Source organism: Pantherophis guttatus, chromosome 8 (genome assembly GCF_059756535.1).
Source record: "Pantherophis guttatus breed Tessera chromosome 8, ASM5975653v1, whole genome shotgun sequence".
Lineage (NCBI taxonomy): Eukaryota > Metazoa > Chordata > Lepidosauria > Squamata > Colubridae > Pantherophis > Pantherophis guttatus.
The window spans coordinates 26345844-26366062 of record NC_142070.1 but is presented as its reverse complement, the minus strand read 5'-3'; the positions used below and the strand labels follow the sequence as shown (position 1 = coordinate 26366062).

The 20219-nt window shown below is 35.9% G+C and overlaps 1 protein-coding gene across 30 annotated transcripts in view; it reads right to left on the bottom strand.

Annotated features, from left to right (window-relative positions):
• The window catches only part of ANK2 (ankyrin 2), a 286613-nt gene that overhangs the window by 76332 nt on the left and 190062 nt on the right, over positions 1-20219 (bottom strand). For all 30 annotated transcript variants that reach the window (XM_087874452.1, XM_087874455.1, XM_087874462.1 and 27 more), the window contains 11 exons: positions 13399-13497; positions 12248-12445; positions 6994-7092; positions 6735-6833; positions 5651-5749; positions 5132-5329; positions 4832-4930; positions 2899-2997; positions 1597-1794; positions 693-791; positions 500-598 (listed from right to left, as the gene is read on the bottom strand). In XM_087874452.1, the coding sequence (XP_087730578.1) occupies positions 500-598; positions 693-791; positions 1597-1794; positions 2899-2997; positions 4832-4930; positions 5132-5329; positions 5651-5749; positions 6735-6833; positions 6994-7092; positions 12248-12445; positions 13399-13497 (1386 nt within the window). The remainder of the gene's footprint in view (positions 1-499; positions 599-692; positions 792-1596; positions 1795-2898; positions 2998-4831; positions 4931-5131; positions 5330-5650; positions 5750-6734; positions 6834-6993; positions 7093-12247; positions 12446-13398; positions 13498-20219) is intronic.

Below are 20219 nucleotides of genomic sequence, written 5' to 3'. Positions count from 1 at the left end.
TCCTGTTGTTTGTATGGGTTGTAAACTACCTAAAATCACCTCGAAGTGAGATGGGCATAATATAAGCTTAATTAATAAATAAATATGAAAGTAGACTTTACAGAACGCACTACCACTTTACACTTATTAATTTAAAATAAGTATAACACTGTACCATCTGGTTTATCATTCATAACACTTTTATTTTTAATTGAATATTTTTAGAATAGCTTTCCTCAGACTTACGCTAATGAAATGCATTAGCATTGTCATTTAGAGAAGTCCAAAATTTCAGAATTCCATGGCCATAATGATAATGATTGGCTATGCATTATTATCTGTACATACCCAAATACATTATTAATGTTGCATTATTCATAGGTTACTGCATTGAAAAATGGACTCTTCTTCTTTCATATATTGCAAATTTCTTGCAAATATAATATAAATCTCTTAAATATAAATTAATATTGATGTGCTTGTTTGTAAATGAGAATGGAAGGAAACAATTAACATTTACCTTTGTCTTAGCATTGACATTAGCTCCTTGCTTCAGAAGGAAGTTCACCATCTTGATGTTTCCATAGTGACAAGCCACAATTAGTGGAGTGTAACCCAGCTAAATGAAAAGGACCCCCCAAAAGTGTAAGTAGAGAATGTGATAAGGTATTGGAAAGTTATTTTATTGTCTTGGAAGTTATTGTTTGTTATACCTTAGTCTGAGCATCTTTGTTTGCTCCATGCTTTATCAGTATATCAGCTACATTTACTTTATCTTCTTGAGCTGCTAAATGTAAAGATGTCAGTCCACTCTGAAAATTAACAACATAAGTATTTTAGTAATACAAATTAAAGAAGTAATTTATTTTACACTGTAATAATTAAAGGTATCCCCCTGAAAACTGGGACCACATTGCCTCATGGAACTCAAACCTAGCAAAGGCTGTAATGTAGTATGATATTCCTAAATATGTCATCTCAGAAGTAAGCCAAATGAAATTCAATTGGCTTTATATTCAAATAACTTGTTTCTAACAATTATCATGAAATCTTCAGACTGTCACCTCATTCATATTGTCTTTCCAATTCTTGTTATATTTTGGAGAACACAAAGGTTATAGGTAGGAACAAGACAAGAGAGAGAGGGAGAAAATAAAACTTGGTATTATAAAAGAATTGAACACCATGGCTAGTGGCCTCCTACACGTACTAGAGAAGAAAGGCAGAAAAAAATGAAATACTCTGCAAGCAAATAAAATTGAGATGAAATTTTGCTCTCTCTCTCTACTTCAGCATGGAAATCACAAAATGATCTAACAGATTTAACTGCAATTTCCAATTAACAGAGATCAGACCCACACAAACCTCTATGAATATATTATCTACTATTGATGTTATCTACTATTATCTCCTATTTAAATAGATTTAAAAAATCAAATCCCACTAACGTGGGTTTCGCATGTTTTAGATAAGATATTAGCCAAGTACATTTTTACAAATTTTCCTGCTTTTAACTCTCTAATATAACTTAATATTTTGTATTGATTTGTTGAATACTTAATATCATTTTCTAAATCACAGTTCAAAAATTCATTCTTAGTAGAAGGAGGGCATTACCTTTGTGGCCACATGAATATTGGCTCCCTTCTCCAGAAGTAAGTTCACCATGTCAGAATGTCCTTCTTGAGAGGCCAAGTGAAGTGGAGTCACTCCTTGTTTGGTCAAAATGTTGGTCTCTGCTCCATAATTCAGCAGGGTTGTGGCTATCTGCATCTGATTCTTCTTAGCAGCAATGTGTAGAGGAGTATACCCATTCTAAAACCAGTTACCTTGTATTAATATAAGTTTTAATTTCCTTTTCTTTCATAATAGCAATAGCACTTAGACTTATATACCACTTCACAGTGCTTTACAGCCCTCTCTAAGTGATTTACAATGTCAGCATATTGCCCCCAACAAACTGGGTTCTCATTTTACCAACCTCGGAAGGATGGAAAGCTGAGTCAACCTTGAGCCGGTCAGGATTGAACTCCTGGAGTGGGCAGTGAGTTAGCCCTGCAGTACTGCATTCTAACCACTACGCCACAGAGAATAGCCATTATTTTCTGTAGCTTTCACCTAAATAATAATATTAGCCATAGTTTCTTGCATGAAATCACAGTTGCAATCCAGGTAAGGCCAGTGGTGGGTTGCTACCGGTTAGCCCCGGAACAGGCATACCGGTAGCGGCAGGAGGTTCCGCCCACCTGCTTGGATACTTCTATGCATGTGCAGAAGTGTTGCGTATTCCCAAGCCCGCATGCACCCATGAGCAAACCCGTAGTGATGGGTTTTGAAACCCGCCCCTGGGTAAGGCATATGTTGGCACTGATATTTCAAATGTCCAATCTTAATTATAGAACACATAACCTTTATAGAGAATAGTTAAATGCTTTCCTTCAAATGTATTATTCTTGATTAGAATTCATATAACTTGTATAGAACTAAAGGTGAAATTAAGAATAATTTGACATGTTGGACATATCCAGACTTTTTCTAGCAATAATATGGAGTGGTTTGCAATTGCATTTTTCCAGAAAGTATTTCTTCATATTCTTCTGTGCTGATATTAACCAAGCCTTCCATGATCAGACAAGGTCAGCTTAGTGGAAACAATACTCCAAATGCACCTCTAACATAATTCATAGTTGTCTTCCTTCAATGGATTCCTTCTGGACATATTGGATATGCAGCAATTAAGGCGGAAGATAGTTATGATCCTACTAGTCTGGAAGATTCTAGTTTGTTATTTTAGAAGTGTTTTTCAAACTTCCCCAACTTACGAACTTCCGCATATCACACATCTTAAAGTTGCCAAGTTTGAAAAAACACTGTTTTAGAACAACCAGAACAAATTTACAATAAAATGGTAAATCTCACCTTGGCAGTAGCATGAGGAGAAGACCCTTTCTCCAATAATAGTAGTGCCACTTTCTGATTGTCATAGTGAGCAGCAACATGGAGGGGAGTGAGACCATTCTGGAAAGGGTGGTTTATGTTAAGGCATTAAGTGGTGGTTAGCTTTGTTTATACTAACATTAATTAGAAAACAACAGTATAGATTAAATAAGCAATTGATCAGGAAAAAAACCCCACAGCATGTTTAATTCAAAGTGAATTATTTCGTATTAGACATGTTATTTAAATCAATAACAATAATATTAAAAAATAGTATTAAATCAATATTAGATAAAAGAATATTGCTTTTTTAAAAAAAGAACAAGCCATTTCAAATTCATTAAATTTTCTGAAATGATATAATGTATAGCAGAGCACAAAATAGTTTGGATTTAAAATGTTTCAAGCTTGAAATACCCTATTTTGATTCATACCATGTGTTTTGTCCTTATTGAAATTTTTCTGACACTTTTCCAACTACCATAAAAGTATCCTCTGCTTAAATCAGACCTGTTTTCAGCTCAGAGCACTTGGAGTAGGCACAGTTAGCAAAATAAGACTTTTCCAGAGTGGTCAGAATATTATCAAAAGATGTCCTTCACTATGATTAAGACAGCAGTTTCCAACTCAAAATATTTTATACAGCCCTGATGTATTGCAATTCTAACCTAACCATATACTTTTACTAACAAATTGCAATCTCCAAGTACTTCATAGCAAAAAGTAAAATAAATCACTTCCATTTTATGTATGGGATTTCTGGTCATCTCATTGAAATATTTTATTATTATTATTACTTACAAATATACTCATGGTAGAATTACATGCAAGTGTATTTGTAGAAAATAAAGAATTGTGGGATCCCCTAATCCCACTCACTGTACGATAACTGCAAAAGCTAATCATTTGTCACTGTGAGTTGTATTGTGTTGGGGTGTGTGTGCATTGAGGGAGCTCAACCAGTCTCATTGTACATATGTTGTCCACTGACAATAAAGATTTGAATTTGTCAGGGAAATGTTTCATTTCCAAGCAGTTGCATTGTTGCTGAAAGAATTACCCAGAAGTTGCAGTTGAGGTCAAACTGGGAAGCAGAAGAATGTGAGGGAGGAAATTGCTGCAAAGTTATTTAAATCTTTGCCAAATAAATCCCCAAAGTGTTTATAGAGAAGAAGGAAGCCAAACTGGGAGGTTCAGAATGCTATATTGATTGGGCAGGAAAGCAAGCTCATCTCAAACCATCAAGTTGATCAAGGCTGAATTTGTAAGGAATGACGGGCAACCAAGTGCCTATCTGAGCAAGATACCCAACATGGAATTATTGTTTAGGGAATTCCATGTTAGCCTGAAGAAAACACATTTTTCCTCCCTTTTCAACTCTTAGGTTAGAAAATTAAATGTGTATTATCAAAAGAGGTAACAGAATATTGACATTGAGATTGGCACTGAGTGACACATTGCAAAGTACAGTCTATTGATAAATATATCGATTTCCCCATCTTCCCTTTATACCTATTTTTGTTTCATCTTTTCTTGTCCCATGTCATTAAATATAATTGGCATGAACATGTAAGACTAGATCATATTAGATCTTATGAAGTATGTGCAGAAACATTGATATGTGCTAGCTATAATGTTCTGGCCTTTTTATGACATGCAAACAACCATCTAAAAAGGAAGCCTTCATGTGATAATCCTATACAAAGTCAGTCAATGAAATCTATTGAAATTTGCCCTTTACAATAGGATTTAAGCAATATCCGTAACAAATAATAGTGGGAAAGCTTCTGTAAACATAGAATAGGCATAATATTTGTGTAGTAATATAAATGATATTTTTATTTCAATATCTTATTTAACACTTAGAACAAAAATGTCTTGGTTATTTGTAATTCAAACTGGAATGAATTCTTACCTTCCCAGATGAATCAGCAGGTGCACGACGCTGCAAGAGGAGCTTTGCCACATCAAGGCTTCCATACTTTGCTGCCACATGTAGTGGTGTGAATCCCTTCTGCAAAATATAGAAGTAGAAAATGTGTGTGTGTGTGTGTGTGTGTGTGTATGTATCCCCCATACATTGTTACTACAATGGACCAATATAATTTCAAGATCATTGCTTCTAGTTACCAAGATAGCCACAACAATCTATTGATAAAATTATAATGTTGGTGCTACTTTGCTAATATTGGAACATTAGCAATTGAGAATTTACCTTGGTAGCCAAAGAATGTGCTGCACCTGCCTCCAGTAGAACTGATGCTACATCAACTTGGCCTTCTCGGGCAGAGATGTGTAGTGGTGTATACCCATTAGTTGTTGCAGCATCTGGGTGTGCCATGTGTTGCAGAAGTAGCTGCACAATTTCTGTTTTACCCAAGCGAGAAGCAATATGCAGTGGTGTCTGTTCCTCCTACAACTCAAAACAGCAAAGGAGTTATCTATCTATATATCTATATCTATATCTATATCTATATCTATATTTATCTTTCTATCATCTATCTATCTACCTATCTATCTATCATCCATTTAGCGATCAATCGATCGATCGATTGATCGATCTATTTAACTATCTATCATAATCTAATCTAATATTTTATCCATCCATCCATGTATCTTTGAGTTCTTCTCACTATAGAAGATTGCTAGAAAAAAAAATGAAACCTCTTCATCATAGTACACCTAGAATTGTTCTAACTTTTTTAAAAATGTTGCATGACATGTGAATACATACCCTGGCTCGTGCATCAACCAAAGCACCATTCCTCAGGAGACAGCGCACCACTTCTACTTGTCCTGCACGAGCCGCCATATGTAAAGCAGTTTCCCCACGCTGAAGAAGAATGAATGGGTCAAATTTGTAAGCCATCTGAATAAAACCTTCAAATTCATTTCATGTGAGTTAGTCTTGTATATCATAAGTACCTATTTTCCACATAGTGTGAGTTAAAACTATTATTCTAATGACAACATATAAAAAGCCCAAGAGAGAAATCTAATGTCAATTTTCCTCTGATAGAACTCTTTCCTACATGCTGCCACACCTAATTTGGAAGGAAAATGTGAGGAACCATAGCAACAAGAATTACCCCCTCTGTTCCTGCTATTCCTAGATAGCAGAAAATTGCTAGAAAATTAACAATTTTCTAAACAGAAAACAAGTAGTTGGACTCAATCCTTGGGTTATAAAATCAAACATAGACCTTATCTACATATGCCAGGTATGGACATCAATCTGACAAATATATTTAAAAGTGAAAAAAATAGTAAATAGTATAGATGTCATAGTTATTGTTTATGCTTGAACATAATGTCTAGGAAAAATTATTTATATTTATTTACTGAGCATAAAATTAGTTTGTAGCAATTGTGCAAGATTTAGATTTCAGTCTATACTCAATTTTAGAGAGCTTGGGATGCTTGTTTATCATTGGAAATTTACTAGCACAAACTTCTGAGCATGGTCTATCATATATGGGCACCCCGGCATAACTCTGCTATTATAGCAGTCAAAATTGAAGATACAGGAAGATTGAGGTGTAGATAGAAACAAAAGATCCTGAAATTATTTATTTAGGAAATTGCTTTATTTAGGAAAGTAGACATTGCGTTGAGATTTTGGAAATAAAACTGTGTTTTAAAAGTATTTACAAGACAAGCAGATAACTGAAAAACAGGATCATATTCCATTTTGAATGTATTCCAGAAAGAAGGCTAGATAGAAAAATTTTACAAAATACTAATATTTAGTGTAGCTTCTGGTTAAGACACATCACACCCAGCTATCCTAGGATTATTCAAATCCAAGCCATACTCACAATGTTAGTGACATCTGGAGAAGCCCCATTTTGCAGTAGAAGGAGAACTATGTTCAAATGCCCCATAAATGCAGCCACATGAATTGGCGTCAGGCCCGACTGTGAAATAAAGCAATAGCAATTTTACTCCTCTGCAAAATGCCTTTAAATTCTTCCGGATATATATGTGTGTATATATATATATATATATATAAAAAGGAGAGTGTGAAGAGAAAGAAGAGATGGCCATAAGAGATGGCTCTTTGTGAAATTTCTCTACCTCTGTTATAGCTTGGATTGAAGCCCCATATTTCACCAGCAGTTCCATTACTTTAATGCGATTTTTCTTGCAAGCAATGTGCAGTGGAGTAAAACCATTCTGTGCAAAAAACAGTCATGTTAGTTAAAGCATGCACCTTTCATTGTCAAATAGATAGGTTATCCCCTTTTTTAAAAAAACTCAGATTCTGACATACTGAGAAAAAAGCACGACCAGGGCCACTGGAGCAGCTGTTGCAATGACTCCAAAAGAGAATTTGTGAATGGACATTTTAAGCAGACAAAATGTCTGATTGGCAGTTTAATGTGTGTGATACTCTTCACTCTTTTTGCTATAATAGTAGCTACAGAGACCACAGTAATGTAGCATTACCCACCATGTGTAAATAATATAAACTCATAATCACCAACATCAATATACAACTGCACTGCACTAAAGTAGCTTCCATGCTGCTTAAGAGTATGGAGGAAGGACATTAGAGTAAGAATGTTCTGTTTATATTGCCACCATTTTCTATAGCTCAACATAAGACAGCTTCCATTTAATATCAGACTATGTTTAACCATAATGGAATGATTACATCAGTCGTTAATTTGACCTTACCTTGTATAAAAGTCTATTTGTAAATCTAAGTATTTTGAACAATTGTAGGAAATGCTGAAATGTTACCTTTTTTGCAAAGAAATAGAACATAGCAAGACATGTCTGATTAATTATTGAAAGACCCTATGAGACTTGAATAATGGCATTTATGACAACCATAAGAAGTATCAGTCAATTTGTAATTTATTGGTTTTAACAAGAAACCCAAATAAGCATGATCCTACTCTCACTCTTACAGCCTCTCTGCTCCCAAGAAGCTTTCTAAAGGTTCAGAATTGCTCTTGAACACTCTGGGTGGGATAGGAGGAAGCTCTATTGAGGGGCAGTATTTGTTCCAAACTGGACAGAACTCTATGACTAGCCCCCAATACCTTTTTCTGTAGAAAGCCAGGGCTGACCATATGACATTATTCCATAAGAATCATATGTCACAGAAAAGCGCCTTGGAAACCCAAAAGGATAAGCTGCCCAAAGTCTCCGGAGAAGGGCGGCATATAAATTTAATAAATAAATAAATAAATAAGACAAGTAGGAAACTCAACATCCATGAACTTTCCTGTCTGCATATTTTTAAAAAACAGAACACTTTAATCATCACTATGTACAGGAAATACAAGTTTTGTAATGGGGTTTGAATGTACTATTATTGACACAATATCCTTTATGGTATTTTAATGGTACTTTTGCAGAGTGATATGCTGGGATAGAGAATCATGTGAAATTAACTTAATCCCTATGATATTTGTAGTTTTCATGATCAAGTGGAAAATCGTGGTTCTCTCCTAACTTGGAGGATGCACACTAGAGTGAAAGCAATAAATCCCCTTTCTTCAATTTGTAAAAATGCTATTTGTTTCAGTATTGCCAATTACTTATTGCCTGAATTTTTAATACTTTTTAATAATACAAGTGTTTCTAATTCTAGCTAGAACAAAGCACCAATGCCTATCTTTCCCACTTCTAAGATACTCCTGAAATGAAGTTATTTACAATGATACTATTTAGAGCCATTTGGGAGTAAGAAAAAATAGTCACAGATTGATTTCTTTTAGCTCACATACTTGGCATATGGGCTGGCACAAATAAAATCTTAGACTTTTTAAAAGTTGTTAGAATGCTTAGTAATTTCTAAACTATAAGAATAAATGGAGAGGGAGGAAATGTTCACTTTCTTGTCTCAGTTCTAATACAGTTCATCCTCTTTTGGCTCATCCTATTCTTGGCCGCAAATTTTCTCTCCTCCATTTGCAATCTGCAAATAAAGGGAATAAACTGAGGATACTATTTCAGGTCATTCCTAATTTGTATCCATGATACCCAAAAGCACATTCTATAGAACACAATCACAATATATTACATTCCAGAACTCCATTGACTAAGCTAAAAAACACTGTGATTTGTGTGCTACAAAAATGCACTATTTCAACAACACAGGCAAGTCGTGCAAAAACAAATGCATGGTAATTGAATTCATGGGGAGACATATACAATGTCCAAAATAGAAAAATATAAAGTATGGGCATCATAGGAAAGGATAGATGTGTTTTGATATTACAACACAAACTCCATTCCTTGTACAATAGTGTACGATACTGTATTGATAATATGAAAGGGCAAAACATATGTCATGTGCATGTTATATTGCACATTTCATTATTAGGTCATTATCATGGTTAAGTAAGGGCACTTATGCACAGAAGGCATATATTCAGGAATAAATTATTTCTTTTATCAAGAACAAAAAAAGAGACTTGGGCATCTTAAAAGTTAACAAATGTCCTATGTTACTAGCTTTCATGGATTGTAGTCAATTTCAGCTTGATGCTCTTATGCTCAAAAAAAAAAACTATTTAAGGAGCTTAAAAACAGTAACAGAAAATCTTGTTTTCTTAAGTTTCCATTTTCTTTTTGGTTCAGTGGCTGAAAGGCAATCTCACCCTTTACCCCTATCCACTGACACTAAGCCACTAATGGTTGACATTAAGCTCTGGTCTATTGCCTGGTATCTTGTTTAATCTTAATAATTTGAAATGTTAATTCTGCCTAAAAGTGTTACACAGTGTATTTCCAGGCAACATCAAATCGAGAAGTGTTTAAGGTTAAAACTTGAATCATACATTGTGTATGACTGAATTCATATCTCATAAAAAGTAAAAGTTTCCTTTAGGTGGAACTTGATTTTTGATAACTTGGTCATTATATGGACATATCCATGTGTTTTCCTTAGTAACATTTTAGCTGGGTATTTCCTTGCCTTCCTATCTGATCTATAGTTTTCCACCAAAGATTTAACAAAGTTTAAGCTTGCTTAGTATTTTTGAGCATCTAAAGATTCATGGAAGACTTTATGCATTATGCATTTAACAATGCTGTGAAATCAGTAGACATGTACAACCAACTATATGGAGATATATTAGATAAGAAGGTTAAGTTTCTCAGTTTTATCAAGATAAGCTACGTATACTTCATAATTGGTGGGTGTGGGAAACATCACACTGACTTGCAGGGCAATCTCTAGAACAGAGTGTCATACTCACGTCATCATGGCAACGTCATGTGACATATCGGGACTTTTTTCCCCTTCACTAAACACATCTGGCCTGCAGGCTGGGAGTTTGACAGCCCTGCTCTAGAAGAGAATTTTAGCTTCCATAGAAATGCATGAATAGCCTTGGAGTAAAACTTACTTTGGTTATCTTGTGGCATATTGGCCAAAATTTCCCAAACCAGGTATATCCTTATCATTAGTTAGGAATGATGCAGATGACACTGATATAACTTAAAATGGTGATCTAGTCAATTGGGCGCTCCCATGTGACTCCTCTCCTGCGCGAGCTGCATTGGCTTCCGGTGGACTTCCGGGTGCGCTTCAAGGTGTTGGTGATCACCTTTAAAGCGCTCCATGGCTTAGGGCCAGGGTACTTACAGGACCGCCTTCTGCCACCAATAGCCTCCCACCAGCCAGTTCGCTCCCACAGAGAGGGCCTCCTCAGGGTGCCGTCGGCTAGACAATGCCGGCTGGCGACCCCCAGGAGGAGAGCCTTCTCTGTGGTGGCACCTACCCTTTGGAACAATCTACCCCCAGAGATATGAGTGATCTCCGACCTCCGGACCTTTCGTCGGGCCCTAAAAACTCATCTCTTTCAGTTAGCCGGTCTCTCTTGATTTTATGATTTTATGGTTGGTTTTAAATTTTGATATGGATTTTAAATTATGGGCCAAATTTAATTATTTTAAATCTATTTTTAATCGTATTTATGTATAGATGTTTTTATTTTGGCTGTACACCGCCCTGAGTCCGAAAGGAGAAGGGCAGTATAGAAATTCGAATAAATAAATAAATAAATAAATAAATAAATAAATAAATAAATAAATAAATAAATAAATAAATAAATATCTCCTTTCTTTTGCTAAAAAAAAAATCTTGATTGACCAAACTTGTGATGGGCAGAAAAAAAATGAGAACCTGTGGATCCATTTGATGATAACCATGGCATATAGAAGATTATAACATGTAAAGTGAATAATAAATGATAAAGAACAGAAATTACTGAATAAACTGAATAAAATATATATACTGAATATCTGTGAAATTAAAAGAAGGGGGAAGATGTGGCACCCATCCTCTGGAATATTATTCCCCCTGATATTACACTTGCCTGAACCCTACTGGCATTTTGTAACATATTAAAACTTGACTCTGCCATTTAAGCTGCGACCATGACAGTATGGTTCATCTCTGATTTAAACATTGGATATTATTGATGTTCTTAGAAGCTATTTTTATACTACTGATTAGTTTTTAAATTTTGTTTCTTTTTAGTTTGTTTTAATTGTTAGCCATATACATGAAATGGGTGGCCATGTAAGGCAATAGATCTGAATGAATGAATGTGGTCTGATTTTGTGAAGTTGATGAATGCATGCAAGAAAAGGACAGGAACTTGAAATGGAACGGGTTCAAATAGAGCAGTTGGAAAAAGAACTTCTGTTCTGAAACAGATGAGTACTATTTATATTCTGAATAGAAAAAAGCTATGAAAATGCTAACTCAAGTAATCAAATATAGCTAACAAATCAGAATTATTAAGCAAATAAATATTGCTGACCATCTACCAAACATATATTAGCTCAAACTTCCCCAAATGTTGGAGAAAATGTTGGGACTACAACAGTTAGGTTTTGCAAGCAGCATAAATATAGTGGCTAGAAACTACTGTACCATAAAGGACTTCCACACCAACACAACTTCATAGCACCCATGAAGAAGGCTGCATTACGCCGATGTCATTCACTATAACACACTGCTTATGGTGAATAATATAATATAATCTTAATGTAGACTGTGATGAGGAAACCCTTAGTGTTTCAAAAAGTCTATGACTGTAATTCTGTGCTGAAGCTCCCCTTTCTCATGTATGCTGACCATTCTGTTTGCCTCACATTCTCATCACATGCCACTGTATCCATTAGATATATTTTAATGTTCAATTGCCTTATTAACTACATGGATTTGTGGCAGAGTTATAGCGTATCCTATTGAAAAGGCCAGCAATTCTCCCCTTTGTCTTTATAGAGTCACTGAACTGAATGTGTGGAGTCAGTATATCAGTTCCCTTTATGCTCCACCAGAAATCCATGAAAAGTTTACCAAAGCACGGGCATTTGGATTTGCTCTCTTATCCAACAGAAGCTTGGTGACACGATAGTGACCACAGTGTGCAGCAACATGGAGGGCAGTCAGGTAATCCAATGTAACATCATCAACAGGAGCTTTGTGCTGCAGTAGGTGTTTGACACACTCCACGTGGTCACCCTGGGCAGCCATATGAAGTGGAGACAGTCCATTCTGAAACGAACAATGCAAAACATTACACAGTGACAACTTGTAAATGCACGTGCATGCACACACAACAAATTTAAATTTAAGTCTTGAAAAACAGCCTATAAAAATTAACAGATTCATCCATCAAGTTACAATAATGTATTGCCTAGTTATATTTCAACGTTGGTTTTCAAGATATTAAAAGTCTTGGTGGCGCAGCAGACTAAAGTGCTGTTAAATAGCACCAGCTGCCTGCAATTACTGCATGTTCAAATCTCACCAGGCTCAAGGTTGACTCAGCCTTCCATCCTTTCAAGGTAGGTAAAATGAGGACCCGGATTGTGGGGGCAATAAGCTGACTTTGTATAAAAAAGAACACCGCTTGGGGGGGCCAAAAGCCCTACTAAGCAGGCATATACAAAAGTATGAAGGCTATTGCTTAACGCAGCATATAAATCGAACCAATAAATAAATAAATAAATAAATAAATAAATAAATAAATAAATAAATAAATAAATAAATAAACAAACAAACAAACAAACAAACAAACATACATACATACATACAAACTTATAGTTTCACTTATTCACTTGGAAAACCTCACTCTGTTGTAGAAACTAAACGGGTATTCATCCATTTGCGCTTTGTGTCCAATCCATTGTCTATTGTAGTATATTAATACTGTGTTCCCTAAATGTACATCTAGTTTGTTGATACCTTCATTTTGTCTGCACATACTCTGCTTGTAGAAGTTTATGACTGCATTTTTACATAAAAAGCAATGGAAACAGTGCAGAAAGAGAAGTGAATGAGAAAATAAATAACCACATGATACATATGAGAGCAAAGATGTGTGAATTTTAAAATATTTGATTACACCTTTATCAATTTCTCTACTAATCATTATTTATTTTACTGCTATGGGTTTCAATAGCAAACAAACTCCCTTAAAATACTAGTCTGAACTGTAAACACACCTTGGTCCTGGCAAGCAGGGGGGCACCTCGTTCCAGGAGAAGCTCTACAACTTGGTCATGTCCACTTCGTGCAGCACAGTGCAGTGGAGTCAGCCCATCCTTTGAAAACAGCAAAAACAGAAACCATGCTCTTTTATATTGGAGTCAAACAATCATTTGACTGTACTGCTAATACAAATCTTGCAGAAAAATTAGATCTTTAGTGGCAATGATGAAGTATTTGCTTTAGGTTCTCTCCAATAGGGACTCTCAGAAATCAGTCAGGAAGCAATAGCACTGGCATTAATAAGTTTATGCAACTCAGGAAATTGGCATTAAATTACAAGTATTTCTATATATTACATCTAGTAATAGTTCTCACTCATGCACAGAATTGCTGCTAGGAGAGATAGTTCTGTTAGGAAAGATATTATATATATTTCTACATGCCAGCTGTAATTTATTAGCAATGAAAAGAATAATAAGAACCATTAAGAATATGTCTCCTTCAGAAATACCCAATCTGTCTACGTAATAGAAAATTATAAAAAATCTTTTTAAAATATGTAATTATTTCTGAAGTGTGGGTGGATCAGTTTGGGACATACGCATTCCAAATTATGATGCTTGAGGGCCTGCACTCCATGCAAGCTAAGGAAAAGAGGCTTAGAAGACAATGTGCTTCTGTTTGTGTTCCCTTCCTGTGGAATGGCTAGTACTTCCCTGGCAGTTTTTGGCAAGAAAAAAACAGAACTGATTTTCAGAAATGTTAATTCATAATTTAAATTAAACTAGGCTTTCTGGCTTTTCTTTGAAGACGTTTCACTTCTCAAATAAAACAAGTCCAGTTGCCTCTTGAAAAAGCAACTTTGGGACAACCATGACCTGGATGACTGAGAATCTCCATAGACAATTTAATTTAAAGTTTATGTAGCTGGATTCTGTTCACCTGAGGTAGTTGTTTATTGTTATTTTATTATGCATGGTATACTGTACAAGTAGTCCTTGTACCATTCATTTGGAAAATGTTCAAAGTTACAGTGGCACCAGCACTTATGATCATCAAGCATCCGCATGGTCATGTGATCAAAATTCAGGCCCTTGGCAATCATCATGTTTTCATAACAGCTGCAGCATCCCACAGTCATGTGATTGCCATTTGCGAGGTTCCCATTTGGCTTGCGACAAGCAAAGAAAATGGGGGAAGCCAGATTTGCTTAATTGTAAAGTTTATTGTCATTGTATGTATGTATGTATATACACAGTACACCCATACAACGAAATTCACATAACACCCAGAGACCAAGCCCAACACACATGACAATCCCCAGACACCCCCCCACCCACCAAAAATTCCCCACCCCTAAACCACCGAAGCGTCCACACAACAGACCAAGTAATGCTATCCAACAGCTCACTGATGTTGGCCCTTTAGTTCATTGTTGAGTGCAATTATAGCTCTGGGATAAAAACTATTCAGAAGACGTGTGGTCCGAGTTTTAACTTTGGCAAAAAAAGGGCATAAAATTGGGTGAGCCTCATTTAACAGCTACCTTACTTAGCAATGGAAATTCTGGTCCCAATATTGGTTGCAAATCAAAGACTATCTGTAACTTATTCTCTGTTCATGGTTAAATTGCAAATTGCCAGGAGACCATGTGAAGTCAGCATTATACAATAATGCATGGAGACATTTTGTTCCATGGTAACAAAAATTGTGGAAAAGAACAATAAAAAAGGATAATAAGAATGTCAAAAGAGAGGCCCAGAATCTTAAGACTGAGATGGCATCGAAATGATGCTAAATAAATAAAAAACATAAAATAGGAAAAAAGATGCCAGTCAAGGAAGACTAAAAAGCATGTAAGCATTGTTGGATAAACTTGCTATCAGAACACGATCCTTGCATTATTTTATTTTATTTCTTTTTTGTACACAAGATCCTGTCTCAAATCACATGAAAGGCTTTTCTAGCATGAAACTCGCTAATTATCAAAAGGCAAGCCAATAAAAAATTTACTGATTCTGGATAACCAAGAACAAGTGATGGAAAAAAGAAAAACCATAAAGCCTTAAAATAAACCAACTACTATACTCCTAAATAAATGGGGGAAAAAAACATGCAAATTGTACTCTTTGCGGACACAGCAAACATAATAATTATCTATGTAGGTCAACATCCAACCAGATCAGCACACTGAGCTCTCTAGCTTATAATTTATTTACTCTTTTAAAAACCAAATGCAAATACACACATACACACACACACACACACACACACATGCCTGCATGTATGTATATGTACATGGTGTATGTATGTATATGTGTATATACATAAAACTGAAACTGTTTACTGTTAAAACAATATAGTTTATTTTTCCTTTTTTCTATTGTACTTTTTACATTGTACTTTCTATTGTACTTTAAAGCACTTGTTTTCCTTTTTTTCTATGATAATATATGTATTTTTATCATGATTATCTTTTCGTTTTGTTCCTTTTTTATTTTTCTGTTATTTAAAAGCAACAAATAAATAAATAAGACCTGAAAACTGTAACTTTAACTAAGTTAAAGCTCATTAATATTAATGTCACTGTGTGTAATGTTTTATATGTACTTAAGTGGATGGTACTCTTAAAATTTCCCACCACAGAAATAAAGCAAGTCATAATATTTGAAAGTAGGAATCAGTTTCTAAATCCCAGAAATGCACTGAAGCATTGGATGACATAATAGCTTGTTAATCCACTTTTAGCATCAATGGCTAGGCAGGTCTCCTCATGGAAGGCCAAACAGTTGTACACAGAATTTTCTATTTCTAAATGGACCTCAACTGTTCCACATTATTCCTGCCCAAATATTACATAAACAAACTGCATTTTGTAATAACACACCTCACTGCTCAAAGAATGACTAAAATACAAGAAACCCCACTCCCCTGCAAAATTTAGCTACTTTTCAGTTCCTTTGTTTGTGTCCTTAATGCTGAAAGAAGATTAAAGGAAAACCATAGTGTATTCAGTTGCATATGTGAAGGAATCAACCTAAGTAGAAAGTAGGACTTACATGTTATCTCTACCATTCTCTCACCAGCTGGAAGTCTGAAGGAGAACATGAATGTATTTGTTTGAATGGAAGTATAGTCCCCTGTGTGCTCCAGGGCCCTACTTTATTGTAGTCCTCAACTATAAAAATGGATCTGTTTACATTCAGGCCATAGGCAGCAAATGTCTTTTTCGACCTCTAGCATAACTCACGGAAGACAGAGAATGTCCCTTTAAGCAGATCTCAACCTAGAAAAAGTTGAATGCCTTGCTCTGATGCATTAACCAGACACAAACTCCAAAAACCCAGGAGAAATCAATAGACACCATTATCACCATGGGATAACTGATAATATTCATACAAGAGGGCGATCTAGCAACTTTCTACCAAATATAGAGCACCTGGGGTCATCTCTTAATCTAGGGGTGTCAAACTTTATTTCATGGAGGGTTGCATCAGGGTTGTGTTTAACCTGAGGGGGGGGCTGGGTATGGTCAGGGTGGGCGTGACCAGTTTGACATCACTCATGATGGGGTGCCTATGGCAGCCTGAGTGCTCTGCCAGCAAAAATGGGCTCCCAATCTCTGTTTTCGGCTGGGACGGCCTCCTGCAACTCTCTGGTAGGGAAAACAGAGCTTGGGAGGGCGACCCTCATGAGCTCTGTTTTCATTGGCAGATGCACCGTGGACCGGTCCGTCACTGTTTCCAGGGTGGCCCCCACCGGCCAGATTTAAGCACCTTGTGGGCTAGATCTGGCCCGTGGGCCTTGAGTTTGACACCCCTGTCTTAATCTATGTACAATCTGAAATTGTATTCTGCAACTAAGTGAAACACAGTGTCAACTTCTTAGCTTCTCAACTAACAGAAGTAGTCTGTGCTAAGAGCCCAGACAATTTGATGGCCTAGTCTTCTTTTATGTCTCCAACCAGTAAGCAAAGGCTACACAGTATTGTAATAAATCCCATTAAGGCAGATAAACTTTGCATGTAACAGGCGAAACTTTTAATATGGTTAGTAATTATCAAATGTTTATCAGAAAATAATTTTTTATACTAAGAAGTAGAGAAGATAAACAAAAGCGGAAAAAACCACTACTTGTATGACTGTTTTTTGTATATGTAGACACTTTTTTTCACTGTGCTCCTTGACTTTTATTAGTAGAGCTTGGAGATCCTTGTGTTTTCAGCTAGCAGTGTAGTGTCATCAGCATAGTCTGGGTTACTGGCACTTCTTCCAATTTTCAAAACCACACTCATCTTCTTCTGCTCCAGCTTCCCTTAATATATATTCCTCATATAGGTCAAAAAATAAAGGGAAAATAAACAATCTTGCCTCATCCTTTGCCGACCTGGAACCAGTCTGTTTCACCATTTTCTGTTTATACCATGGCTTCCTGACCTGACTTGTGTATATAGGAGGACATATGCATGAGGACAGTGAGATTTCCACTTTTCTAAGCCCATTTCCGAACTTAACATGATTGACACAATCAAAGGCTTCTCCATAGTCAATGAAGAAGCATATACTGACTTATTTTTGGTATCCTTCGGCTTTCTCAATTATTTAGCATGCATCAGCAATAACATCATGTGTTTCTTAGCCTTTTTAAACATCAGCTTTCCATGTAGGGTTCTCTGTACGATATTTTACACACTCTGCTAAGTCTCCTTTCTTTGATACTGATATGTAGATTGACCTCTTCCAACCTACTGGCCATTGTATTATTCTCCAGATTTGTTGGCACAGTTTGATTAGAACCCTTATATATTCTTCTTCTATTGCTTGCCATAGCTAGTTTCTATATCTAGTTTGTCAATTCCTGTAGCCCTACAACTTGGTAATCATCCGCATAGTGATCTAACTTTGGTACCAGAGATCATGGTCTCAGAAGGTCTGCTTTGAGGAGAAATGTTTGTGCTGACCAGTGTTAATGAAGCTTTATCTTGTAATTGACTTAGATAGATATAAGTGGTTTAGCACAGTGTTTCAACTTTTCTGGCTTGGTGGACAGGTGGTGGGAGAAGGATGGTTCTGTGTGTGAGCATCTGCCACTTGCACAAATGGAGCTTCATGTGCGAGTGCCAGCATTCACAAAAGTGGATATGCGTGTGCATGTGTGAATGCCCACTGCTTGCACAGCCCAGTTCTGAATGACCCATGACCCCGTAGTGGGATCCCTCATTTAGCAGGACTGATTTAGCAGGCAACCTAGCAGTGTAAGCTTCACCTTTCTATGCTAGTCTAACCTTGCATGAAAGCATGTCCATTTCTCTCTACCTCTAAAATTGTAAAATGGAATCTTAGAAGCATATCAAATTCTCTCTATTATATCTTAAACCAAAAAAATAATAATCAAAGGTTATTTTTTATTTCTTGCTCACCCCCTCCTTTTTTCCCTGACTTTCCCTAATCTTTTCTCCTCCTTTAATTATTCATATTTCTTTCTCCCTTCTGAGCCAAGTCCCTATTCATTCACAATTTATTAGGTTTTACCTTAAAGATAAAATATCGATATTGTTTTTATGGTTTTGTTTTACCAACCTGGTATCTTCCTGTCACAGAATAAAAATAATTTCTTGTTTTCTAAATTTTGGCTGTTGGGGTAAAGGAGGTTGCATAGTGACATGGCAAAATTGATTGTTCCTTACACATACTTTTTGGGCACTGCTGACTTGATTGAGTTACGCTGGATTTCAGGGGCTCCTAGCAACAATGATAAAAGAGATACGAGACTCTTTCTTTCTTGTTTTTCCTGTAGTTACTAATGCAATCCATTTCGGCAATATATATTCTATTTTTCTACTCGACAATCATATCTTTAGCTGTAAGGCTTTTATATTATAAATTATGCAAATCATCATTATTCACTTACATATGACCATGACAAAGTAGACAAAGCAAGGAACAAAAATGATGCAAGCTGAATCAAAATTGGACACAAAGATTTTGCACAGTCATATGACGCTGACAAATGAAACCAAAAGTCTGGAATCTCCCACACTGAAAAATGTCTTGAAAAATAGGCAAATTATATGCAAATTGGATGCCAGTCATTTCAGGTGTCAATGTCTCTGTGCTGGCAGTTCAGAGCAACACTCTCATCTGATGTGGATGATAAATTAAACAATAAAGTCATTTAAAATCTTTTTCAGAAGAGTAATCTTATGGAAATCATAGAATCTGCGATTATATTTTCATCAAGTATTGTTCCCTGTTTGGTAGAAAGAATAAAATAGAATAGAACAGATCTATGGAATGTTAGATCTGTTAGAATACTTCTATCTGTAAACATATCCCAGAATCTTGAATTAGAAAGGCCATTGATAGCTACTATATCAGCTGCCTAAATAAATCTTTCATCTTCTTTATAGAAGTAGATATTCCCTTGGTTTTCTTTTCCAGTCTCTTTCAACAGCTGTTTAGCTGGGTAGCACAAGTTAATCAGACTTTTCTGCAGAAAGCTCTTCTTGAGCTTACTTTCCCCACAGCTTCATTAAGGCACCTCCACTGTCAGCTGTTAGGGAAATTTTAAAGACCTGATGATTTTCTCGAGGCTTATCTTCAATGGGTTCTATTAACCTGCTCTAGAATTCAAACATAATTGAATTTAAAGTAAACCCACATTTTAGCAGAATTATTTTATTAAATCAAAACATTTATATAGCCACCATCTTAAAACAATTCTGGGCAGCTTGCAATCAATAAAATCATGTAAAGCCAACAACAACAAACTAAAAACAAACAGAACCCCCCCCACCCCAGATCTTGTCATCAAGCCACACCTCCCTGGTGCATCC